Raw genomic sequence first — 11,032 nt, forward strand, 5'->3', positions numbered from 1 at the left:
CAGGGAGACGCTGAGCAAAGCCGCGGAGGACCCGGCCGGACCCGCGCGCTTCCAGCTGATCTGGAAGCGGCCCCGGGTCCTCCGCCACTTTGCTTCCTGGCTCCCCCAGCAGACCAGGGAGATGGGGAGCAGCTTTTCTCGCCCCGGAGGAGGCGGGCGGCGGGACCAGGTGTCCCGCTGCTCCAGTCCTCCGGGGCGAGAAAATCCCCGTTCGTAACTGTGGATCCGACATAAGTCGGATCCACGTAACTCGGGGACTGCCTGTAGTTGTGTAGAGTTTTTTGTAGTTATACCTTCCCACTTGCTTAGTGGCATTTTAAGGGTTGCTTTTCTGGGTTCTACAACTCTGTGGCTTGTGTTTTGGAGGTTAAACTAAATAATGGCTCCTTTGTGCTTAGAATGTATGAAACACATGGTCAGCGAATTTTGAGAGTCATGGACCGGATTCTACAGCTCTTACATGAATATTTTCACTGAACTCAATTGACTAGAGAACTGTAGGATTGGCAATGCTGCTAAATGTGGCAATGCTACTAAAAAATAGCTATTACAATAGCTTTTCTCAACAGCATTGTTGTTAATACACAGAATGCCAAACTTTATTTACAGGTTGAACCTCTCTAATTCAGCACCCTTGGAACCTGACTGGTGCCAAACCAGACAATTTGTTGAACCACAGGAGGTCATTATTGTCCAGAAGCATTGCCAACACTTCCACTGCTTCTGGGCTCTTAGAAGACATTTAGGGTTAAAGTACAGCTAACTAACAGTACGAAACACTGAGAGCCAGGACTGGTAGCTGTAAACAAGCTTTATGGGACCTTGCAAAATTTGGTCACACCCATGATAAGTGGACACCCGGCTAACTAAAATCATTCTGCACCATGCACCATGAATGTTGCCAAACCAAAGAGTGCTGGACTAGAGAGGTTCAACCTATATTATTACAAATCTTCAAAGATATATACACATATTGCTCTATCAGGCTTAGTGAAAGAAACTTGTATTCCTGTATTATCAGTCAGGAAAATGCATAGAAACTTTAGACCGGTGGTTTTCAAACTATAGGTCACAACCCCGTACTAGGCGGTGGACTGTCAGGCACTGGGTCTTATTGCTGCAGGGTGATCAGATGACCAGTGGAGGTGCTAAGGTAGCACCATATATTGCACTGCACCCTAAAAGTGGTCAGCAGCAGACCTGGCTCCTAGGGAGCAGTGGGGAGAGCATACAGGGCTCCATGCGCTGCTCCTGCCTTGAGCACTAGCTCTGTACTCCCATTGGCTGGGTACTTGCTGTTGTCTGCTTCTGAGGTGCAGCATGGTCTGCAGTGCCAGGAAGCCTGCTTTAGCATCCCTGCTTCACTGCTGACCAGGAGCTGCTAGAGGTAAGTCCCACCTGCCCCAGCCATGACGACCCTCCCCCCCGAAACCCAGAGCCCCCTCCTACATGCCAGAGCTCTCCTCCTGAGCCCCACCTCAGAGCACACACTCTTAGTCAAATTATTTTGGATCACGGGCATCAACAATTTTCTTCAACTGGATCACGAGAAAAAAAAATTGAAAACCGCTGCTTTAGACAGCGGTTGTCAGAAAAATCCTTTCAAAAGAAACAAATTAATTCTGTCCCTAAGCCTGATTTTTCACATAGCCCCAGTTCCTCAGTTACCGAAAACTAGAGTTGTATTCAAGACACAGAATTTAGATTCACAACTGAATTAGAATCTGATTGGGTTATTTGGATTCAGTGTGCCTTAATAGAGCCATGAATTTCCAAATTAATTCTGTGATCAGATATAAACTTCCCAAAGCCTGGAGAGAAGATCGGGTTTAGAACTGTTTTTATTGTTTGGCCCCATATATATGAAACACTGTCAGTTTCCAAATATTTCTTATTCATTCCAGCACTGTTGGGAGTTTCTTATATCTAAAATATTAAATCACGAGTCCTGGAATGAATGAATTAATAGTTCAGTACAGTCTCTTCAAACAAAAGCTTCCCAGCTTGGAGCTGTGCAGTCCTTTTCTGATATTTTGAACTACATCTCCCAGAAACCTTTGCAACAAAGCTTCCAAGTCTGTAGTTCCTATTGACTCTGGCACTTGCAGGGATTTCAACAACAGCCTTCTGACAATTCTTGCCACACAGGTAGCTGCATTAGGCTGAACTCCTCCAACACTCGATGGCTGTGAGTGTGAAGATCTTGCCTTCTCCGAAGTGTTTGTTTGATGATCCCATTCAGATTAAAGTGGAAGGTCTCTCACCGCTGCAGGAGGTCACCCTGAGAGCATCCCTGATTGATGAGAACAAGGAACTTTACCAATCCTTTGCCTACTACAGAGCTGAGAGCAATGGAGAACTGGACCTGACATGCTCCTCAGCGCTGGCTGGCAGCTACTCTGGGGTAGAACCCATGGGACTGCTGTGGTCACTGGAATCTAAAACACCCTTCAAACGGCTGGCAAAGAAGAATGTCCTAACCCCTTTTTACGTGCACGTGGAAGTGTTTGAGGGCCACAGTATCACCAGCCAGCTCCTGGGCAAATGCATTAATGAGCGGAAATTTTTGGGAGAGGGAGTGAAGAGGATTCCAGTCAGGGAAGGTCGGCTCAAGGCAACTCTCTTCTTGCCTCCTGGTGAGTTTTAACTTCCAATTAGTTTTCCAGTTGCTTATTAGATCATGTAAGGTGCACTATAGCCCTTGGATAAACTTATTGGATCTAGCACAAGGTTTCCTCTGCCCACAGAAAGGAGTCGATCCAGTTTTTGCATTAGGAGCACAAGTGTTAGTGTTGGCTGATACTCCCTGAGAAGAGTGGGAGTAAAATATGATGTACCAGCTACTTTCTTCTTGTTGCTGCTCCATTCAAAGCAAAGAGAGCAGATGCAGGCAGCATCAGGGGTGGAGTGAGGGCCCTGGGGCAGGAACAGTTGTGGTTTTTGTTTGTTTGTTTGTTTGTTTTTTAAAAACCCTTTGTACAGGCCTAATAATGGGTTCCTGACTTTTGACTGGGTTTTTAGGTGCTACTGTAATACAAATAATAGTATAGGAGAAGATTGTCCAATGGCGAAGACATTGGTCTAGGACTCAGGTGACCTAAATTCAATTCTTGGCTCTGCCACAGTCGTTCCTAGTGACCTGGGACAGGTCACTTAATCTTCTGCGCATAAACTCTCCATCTGTAAAATGGGGAACGAAAAGGATAAATTCATTATTGTATGTGGGATACATGTATACTATGGAAATGGGGTAGGAAGACACAGAAACAGGTGTGAGAGCCTAAAGGAGGATTAAATATCTTGTTTCATGGCTGTGAACAGAGACAGTGATGAGGCTGGGATGCTGAGGAAAGCTGTTGCTAAGTTGCAGTGATTATTTGCCCAAAACTGTGTTTAAAGAGCACTCAAAGTTAAGGATGTTAAAATGCGATTATTTGGCTAATCATATAGTCAATATAACTTGTATCGACTGTACGATTAGTCGATAAGCGCCTCTGCAGAGGCATAGCAGGGGTCGCTCCAGATGAGCCGACTCGAGCTGGGACTGAGCAGCTCTGGCTCATGCTGGCTCCAGAGCCACCGGTGCTGCAGCTCTGCATTTGAAATGTGGTAAGAGCCCCTGGGCAGAGGCACAGCGATCTGCTGATTCCTGGCTTGCGCTGAGTCCAACAGTCCCTGTTCGCAGAAGCCAGGACTGGCCACAGGCAAGGGCTGCTCAGGGCTGGCTGCTGGGAACAGGAGTTGCTTGGTGGCAACAGCCTCTGTTGGGGGTGGGGGGTGGCAGCTCCTTGCTGGAACTCCTGTGGACAGGGGCTGCTTCACAGTAGTGTCCCCTATCTTCCCCTGCTGCCTCTGATAGGCTTTTAAGCTGGCACCCCCCTGCACCAGCTCCTGTCCCCGCTTTGCTGCCTCTCATAGAAGCAGCAAAGTGGGGGGTTGCCACAGAGAGCATGGGGCAAGTGGGGACTGCTCAAATCCATGCTCACCCCATGCTTCCTGCGGCACTTCTGCTTTTGAAATGTACAAGAGCCTCGAAGGGCTCTTGTGCATTTCAAAAGCAGAAACGCCAGCAGTGGGAACTGGTGTGAGAGGGGACTGAGGCAGTCCCTGCTTGTGCTGTTTACCCTTGTGCCTCTGCCTCCCCTGTCCCTTGCAGAGATGGTGCTGGGAGGGACCGGCTTTATCGGTGCAGCCATTCTTGCACACTAGTGATTAATACTGCAGGGATGCACACACCACCACCTTGTGTGGATGTGCACATCTAAATACTGCTGCTAGCAGGCGCAAGAGATAGAAGGTGATGAATGCACACACAAGTGAATGCTTGTGCAAAGCTGGGCATGCACAAGAGGCGATTTAGGGTTTCGCTTTTGTCAGGCTGGTCCCATATGTCTTGGTGTGTCATGGAGATCTTTGCAGCCACTTTAGGATGTTGTGTCTTTAGAACCCTTTCCATGTGTGACCAGAGAGAAGTCAGGCAATGCTTTACATACGTATCTTGGGGCAGGGCTCGCCTTAGGGCTGGGTAATCTGGGACCATGCCCTGGGCGCCATAGCCAAAGGGTGAGGGGCAACCAGACATGGGTGTTGCTGGGCAAAGGAGGTGGGAGGTACTAGGCAGGGGGTCAGTGTGGCAGGACATGCTGGAGGAACAGGGTAGGGTTGGGGGCACAGCTGGGAGGAAAGTGCAGGGGTTGTGAGGAAGGGGACACTGCAAAAGTTAGGGTCACAATGCAGGGTTAGTGGTAAAGGGGGCATGGGATGGGGGTGCGGGGGTTGGGGAGCCCATGGATGCAGGAATGGTGGGAGCAAGGCTGTGTGGGAGTGAGACTGGGAGTTAGTAACTGGTGGGTGACACAGTGGGACACATCCAAACAAGTGCACATTACATCAATATTGGTGCACAAGACAAAACTCACTCTGCTCATAGATGGAAAATCTTAGAGGGAGCACTGGCTGGCACTATTCTGCTTTGGTGCTGCCAGTCTATTTTTCAAGCTAGACAAGTCCTTAAACGGGGAGGAGGTAGAGGTGTCTGTGTCTGAGAGAGAGAGAATATAGTTTAAAAGTCTATTGAGTGATTTTCTGTCAAGACCTATTGTATGACTTCATGCTGAGGTAATATTGTTGATAGGCAACTGTATGACTCCTCCACAGTGAATGAGCTCTCCTCCCTTTCAGGATCTGGTCCATTCCCAGGACTTATCGACTTATATGGATCTGGAGGAGGTCTTGTTGAGTACAGAGCGAGTCTCTTGGCTAGCAGGGGCTTTGTAACCCTGGCTGTTGCTTATTTAGCCTTCGAAGATATCCCAGCTATCCCAGACATCCTTGAACTGGACTATTTTGGAGAGGCTGTGGAGTTTCTGCAGAAGCAGCAGCAGGTATGAGACAATTACAGTGTTTTTCCAGCTGGTGGCTATATCATACTTTCCTATATTGAGATGTATATGCCCATAAGTACACTTAAGTTTCTGAGAGAAGTAGAAGGAGACAGTGCTATCTGAAAGACTGAGCCAGGAACATGATTTCTAATCCCAGTTTTGATACTAATTTGGTGTGTATATCACATCTCTGGCTCTCCGTTCCCCCAGCTGGAACAAGAATGATATTTCACAGGGAGCTGGGGAGCTTAATGAATGATTCACATAGCACTTTGTGATTCCTTGGAGGAAAGTCACTATAGTGGATGAGCAAAGTAGCATTTGTTATATAAAGTTACACATTGGAAAACACAGATGGAAGTTACAGGAATGCTAAGCTGCTTGCCACAGGACATGTTATAATTCTTTGTGTCTATTATTAAGGCTTAAACGACCTTGGAATGGAAAAAAATCAGTTCACTTACTGTGTTAAATTTTCCCTCAAGTTGGAATCTTGTACAATTGTGGCCCCAAATCGAGTTTTAGAAGCCAATAATAGAGCACTCTAATATAGACTCATAAGATTGCTTCTTAAAGCTTTAGTGTCAGAGAGAACCAAATTACAGAGTACACAGAGGCCATTGTAAACAACAGTGGTTGATGGGGATTGAATGAAGAGCAATGTGACATCATACTATACACAGAAAACTGTAAAGGAAAATAAAACACTCCTCAAGCTTTAAAATAAATATGACCTTGTTTTGCAGCATTGGTTATTTCCTACCAGTCATAGGGTTACCATGTTTCCCTATGCTGAATATAGGGTACCTGGTGAAATTACACAGATTCAAGCAAGTTCAATGGCAATCAATCGTACAAACATTCAAATTAACATCAAGTGTACTGAGTCCTTGTTAAAAATAAATAGTGCACAGGTGGATTCTTTCTTTTTACCTTCTTATATTTTAGGCTTTAAGAGTCAAATTGGGAGGGGTGATACACCTGCCCATATACATGCACTTTTCATAAGGTGGATTGGTGGGGGTGACTGACTGACCCAATACTTCCTGCCTGGCACTCTCCACCCTCCATGCCTGGCTGGGCCGCCAGGAAGAGCTGCCTTGTCTGGTAGTTGGTACAACATCTTCTTGGGGTATCACATGCACTCCTCCCAGATTTCTGCCAGGGTTCACACCAGAATGTGGCCAGAAGCAGCCTTTTGGCACTGCAGGAGAGAAGGAATGGGAACGGTTTCCACCTGTAGGGAAGGAGAAGGTAGGGAAAGGCTGATTTTGCAGATCACCTCTATGCTGGTGCACATAAAACACATTCTACTCAGAGGTGGAAAATATTTGAGGAAACACTGGTGCTAAGTCCCTGCCCTAGAGGCTGCTGTGGAGCCTGCAGGTTTGGGCTGTGAACAAGCTGGAAATTGCTGTCCCTTCCCCCAATGCCCTGCCACTCCAGAGGTTAGCAGAGGGTTTCTCCATGCAGCGCTGTGTGGGGTGTGGGCACATGCTGGGCTCAGCAACTGCCAGCACCCCTGGCCAGAGGCTCTTCAGCTTTTCCAGGGCTCCGGCCCAGCCAGAGGCAGTGGGGGAGGGAAGGAGCCTGCAGCCAGCCTGTTGGTGAGCTCAGTGCTCCAGTCAGGGCTGGTTCACTGTGCAGTGCTGGAAGCAGAACGGTCCCCACTGGGGGGCTTATGAAGGGCAGCAGGATGTGTGTGGGGTGGGAGAGGTTGAAGGGCCAAAGCAGGTGGAGGACAGCAAGAGGGGGAGCATGTAAAGGGGCTGATGGGTGAATAGCAGCGGTGACAGACACATAACTAAATGCTGCCTAGCATTTGCCTGTGCTCTCTGACTGCAGCCAGTGCCAGCTAGAAACATGACGGGGCAGGGCCCTACTGGCCAAAAGCTGGCCCACAGAAGGGGCTGTGCTGACATAACAGCGGGGGGACCAGTCAACCCCAAACACTGCATCTTCACCCCACAACCAACTTTGCCTGCCCACCCCACCAACACTCACTTGCGATGGGCAGATGGCTGGCAACCAGGGATCTGGCCAGTAGTAGGACCCGCCAGTACCGATGAGGGGGAAACAAAATATAGGACAGTTTACGCATTTAAAAAAAAAAGTTGGCGCACCTGCAGGAGGGATTAAATACTGGACTGTCTCTTTAAAAATGGAACATCTGGTCACCCTAAGCAGTCAGATACAGTGAAATGACCAAAGGACTTATTCATACCATCCTACTTGGCTGAGAGTAAATATCATACAGCTTTGTAAGTGTTCGGGCCCTTTACAAGACACAACATAGGGCTGAGAGTCCTATGCTGAAGAATGAGTACTTCAGAGGTATTGTCTTCAATGGGAGAACAGGATGTTCAGTACCTTGCAAAACAGCCTATACATAGTAAATCAAAAGACAAGACAACATTTGTGGTGGTAAAAGATCGCCTTACAAAAGGGCCTCCGCGGGCTGCCAAGCGGGCTGATCTGGCCCACGGAGGCCCTGCCGCTCCCTCGCCCCCAGCCCGATTGGGCCTCAGAGTGGGGGAGCGTGTGAAACTTCCTCCCTCCCTGTGAGGAGCATGCTGCATTTCAAAGTGCTATGCGCTCCTTGCAGGGTGGGAGGAGATGTCATACGCTCACCCACCCCCAAGCCCTGATTGGCCTGGGGGTGGGAGGAACGCGCAAAGTTCCTCCGCCCTCCCCCCCCATGCGAGGAGCAAACAGCACTTCAAAGTCCTGTATGCTTGTGCAGGGCAGGGGCAGGGCGAAGAAAGCTTTGCACAGCTCCTCCACACCCAGGCCATGATTGACCTGGGGGCAGAGGAGGAGCGCCTGAAGCCTCCTCCTGCCCTCCTCCCGCCCTGGGAGGAGCACGTGGCAAGGCACAGTGGGTGCCTAGTTGGAAGGGGGGTGCAAAGGGGCTCCCCCCCCCAGACCAATCATGGTCTGTGGGTGTCGTAGCCCAGAAGCATCCTGGCCCCGCTCCTTTCAGTTTAGGCTCTGCCCCTTCTGGGCAGCCCATGGGCACTTCAACAATTTTTGAAGTGGCCCCGGGCCAAAAGTTATTGCCCACCCCTGCCCTACAAGGTGGGCTACCCATTGGAAGACCAGAGGCCTCAGGTCAGCCAGCCCTGTTCGGAGGCAAAACTCCTTTAAGAAGAGGTGTATGGGCTTAGTAGAAGGGATTATCAGACTCTGCTGAGAAGGAGTCAGGGAAGGGCCTGATGAGAACCTGATTCCTTTAAAGGCTGGAAGAGATTGATCAAGGGGGGAGTTATAGGAAGCAAGTTGGTTGTTGGAGCAGGGGATTTCCCAGGCAGAGGGTCTATAGGAAGACTGGAGAAGGGCTGCCAGAAGTTGGAAGACTGGCAAGGAAGGCCCTGGGATGGGGAAAGGGAGCTTGTTGGGTTACATTGAACTGTTTTATTTTGAGATTTACTAAAGATAGATGGTGCAACAGACAAATGGTGCCCCAAAGAAAGAGCTTTAACAGTCTCTGGGCATGGCTGCACATCCCCTCCACATCGGTTCTCCTAGACTGAGATTGGCAATCTCAAAAGAGGCTGAGAAGTCAGCAGAGAGGAGATAAGCCTAGGAAGGATTCATGGAAGAAATGGGTTTCCAGAGGAGTTTTAAAGAGGGTGGATTCTTGGCGCATAGTGAAACAGCAGAAAGACAGTGAGAGGGAAGAGAAGGGCTTAGTCCAGGGAAGGGATAGAGAGGCGCATATGGAGATGGAATAAGAAGACATGGGATCAGAAAAAGGGGGGGCCTGAGGAATTTGAGGTCAGGATACCGGAAGCCAGTAAATAGACCAAGTTAGGATTGATGTGGTGAGAGCAGTGGGGAAAGAAAGAGGTGGTAAATTTTGGTTTGGTCTGGAGCAAGAGGAGATGAGATAAGTGAGAATGCTTTGGAGAGGAGATGGTTATAGTCATCTAGGGGAAAGATGGCACGTGATGATGATTTGGTCCATAATTGTGTTTCAGGTGAAAGATTCTGGGATCGGAGTTTTGGGCTTATCTAAAGGAGCAGATCTTGCCCTTTCTCTGGCCACATTTCTGCCAAGCATCAAAGCAGCTGTCAGCATTTCTGGATGTGGTGTTAATACCTACATCCCCCTGCGTGTTAATGGTTTCACCATTCCTCACCATCCGTATGACTTGGGGAGGATGAAGATTGACGATGAATCTGGAATGGCAGATTATTCAGAAATCCTGGATGATCCTAGGGACTCAGCCACTTGGTCCAGCCGTATTCCAGTAGAGAAATCTCCCGCCAAGTTCCTCTTCTTGTCAGCACAGAATGACAGAAGCTTGAAAAGCGAGCTCTACTGCCGAGACGTTGTTCACCACCTTCGGCAGTGTGGCCGAGATGTGGAGTTTTACTGCTATCCTGGGGCAGGGCACCTCCTGGAGCCACCGTATTTTCCTTTGTGCCAGGTTTCATATCACAGGCCACTTGGGATATGGATGCTGTGGGGAGGGCAGTGGAGGGAGCATGCCAAGGCACAGGAGGATGCATGGCAGCAGATACAGGTCTTTCTCCAGCAACACTTGCTGGACTCGGATGCCATCAAGAGTAAACTATAGGGGAGAGATTGCCCAGGCATCCTAGGAGTTACATGCCAACTCCCAGTGAGAGGCAATAGGAATTGGGTCCTGGCCTTGGTAGTATTTTGAAAATAGAACTCTGAAAAAATTAATCTTTGCTCTATTACGCTTCTATTCTCTTCCCAAACTGTGCACCTGCTCTCCTGTTTTCTTTCCTGCTGCTCTGCTGATTTCATATTCCCTTGGAGTGGAATGTTAGGGTCCTCTAGACCAATGTTTCTCAACCTTTTTTTTTTTTTAATAAAGTACCCCTTTAAAAAAAATTATAAGTACCCCCCAGTACCTACAGTTTTCAGACACATTTTTTTTCTACCATACCAACACATTTGTTTCAACAACTTAATCGTAGCCGCGCGGGCAATGAATTTTTTTGGTGTAAAAAGTACAAAAATAATAAAGCGCTGTAAAACTTAAAACAAAAATTCAGTTTTCTCCAAATTTCAGTTGTGTTGATGTATCCCTCCCCCCCCCGGACTTCTCTCTAGTACCCTGGAGGGTACTCGTACCACTGGTTGAGAGAAACTTCTCTAGACTGGGCTATATTGTAGACAGTGTGTGAATTGTCCTGTTATTGCTGTGGTACCAGAGGGTGGTCCCTGAGTTGAACAGAAGGGGTGAATCACCCCACATTGGTTTTGTGGTGTAGTATGCTTGCCATGTATCACCTACATCAGTGCTTTTGTAACACCCTGAAAATCTGCTTTATAACTGTGAATATCTGTAGATCATTTTTGCAGATGCAGATACCAATTTTGTATCTGAGCAGGGCTCTAGACCTAGGATATTGTGTGTCACTTTCTCCCGTTCCATGACCAGAAGAATCCCAGTGTTCTGGTGCCGGACAGCATGCCATTGTCTGAGAGCAAGCAAATGCCTCTGCGGTGGAGTTTGGGGGAGTTGCGCTCTTGTCTCTGTCTCAGAGATGATCAGACCACGAGGAATGAAGTGTGCAGAGGTTACACAGTGAATATCAACTTCTGATTTTGGTCCGATTCACTTGGTGTGGAAGCAGTAAATGTACTGCAGTGTCTGTCCGAGGTGGAC

The 11,032-nt window shown here is 48.3% G+C and overlaps 1 protein-coding gene across 1 annotated transcript; it reads left to right on the top strand.

Moving 5' to 3' along the window:
* Positions 1 to 293: 293 nt before the first annotated feature.
* On the top strand, positions 294 to 10,422 carry LOC102448354 (acyl-coenzyme A thioesterase 3-like). The gene is made up of 3 exons (XM_006130347.4): positions 294 to 2,636; positions 5,182 to 5,384; positions 9,365 to 10,422. Exons 1-3 carry the CDS (start codon positions 2,183 to 2,185, stop codon positions 9,965 to 9,967), a joined length of 1,260 nt encoding a protein of 419 aa, XP_006130409.2. The 5' UTR covers positions 294 to 2,182; the 3' UTR covers positions 9,968 to 10,422.
* Positions 10,423 to 11,032: the final 610 nt, after the last annotated feature.

Source organism: Pelodiscus sinensis, chromosome 4 (assembly GCF_049634645.1).
Source record: "Pelodiscus sinensis isolate JC-2024 chromosome 4, ASM4963464v1, whole genome shotgun sequence".
Taxonomy (NCBI): Eukaryota; Metazoa; Chordata; order Testudines; family Trionychidae; genus Pelodiscus; species Pelodiscus sinensis.

Excerpts from the sequence above, each read along its gene's own strand:
- LOC102448354 (XM_006130347.4), top strand. The coding sequence starts at position 2,183 with ATGGCTGTGAGTGTGAAGATCTTGCCTTCTCCGAAGTGTTTGTTTGAT. Across the intron at positions 2,637-5,181 it reads AACTCTCTTCTTGCCTCCTG|GATCTGGTCCATTCCCAGGA; the intron begins GTGAGTTTTAAC and ends CCTCCCTTTCAG. Across the intron at positions 5,385-9,364 it reads TTCTGCAGAAGCAGCAGCAG|GTGAAAGATTCTGGGATCGG; the intron begins GTATGAGACAAT and ends ATTGTGTTTCAG.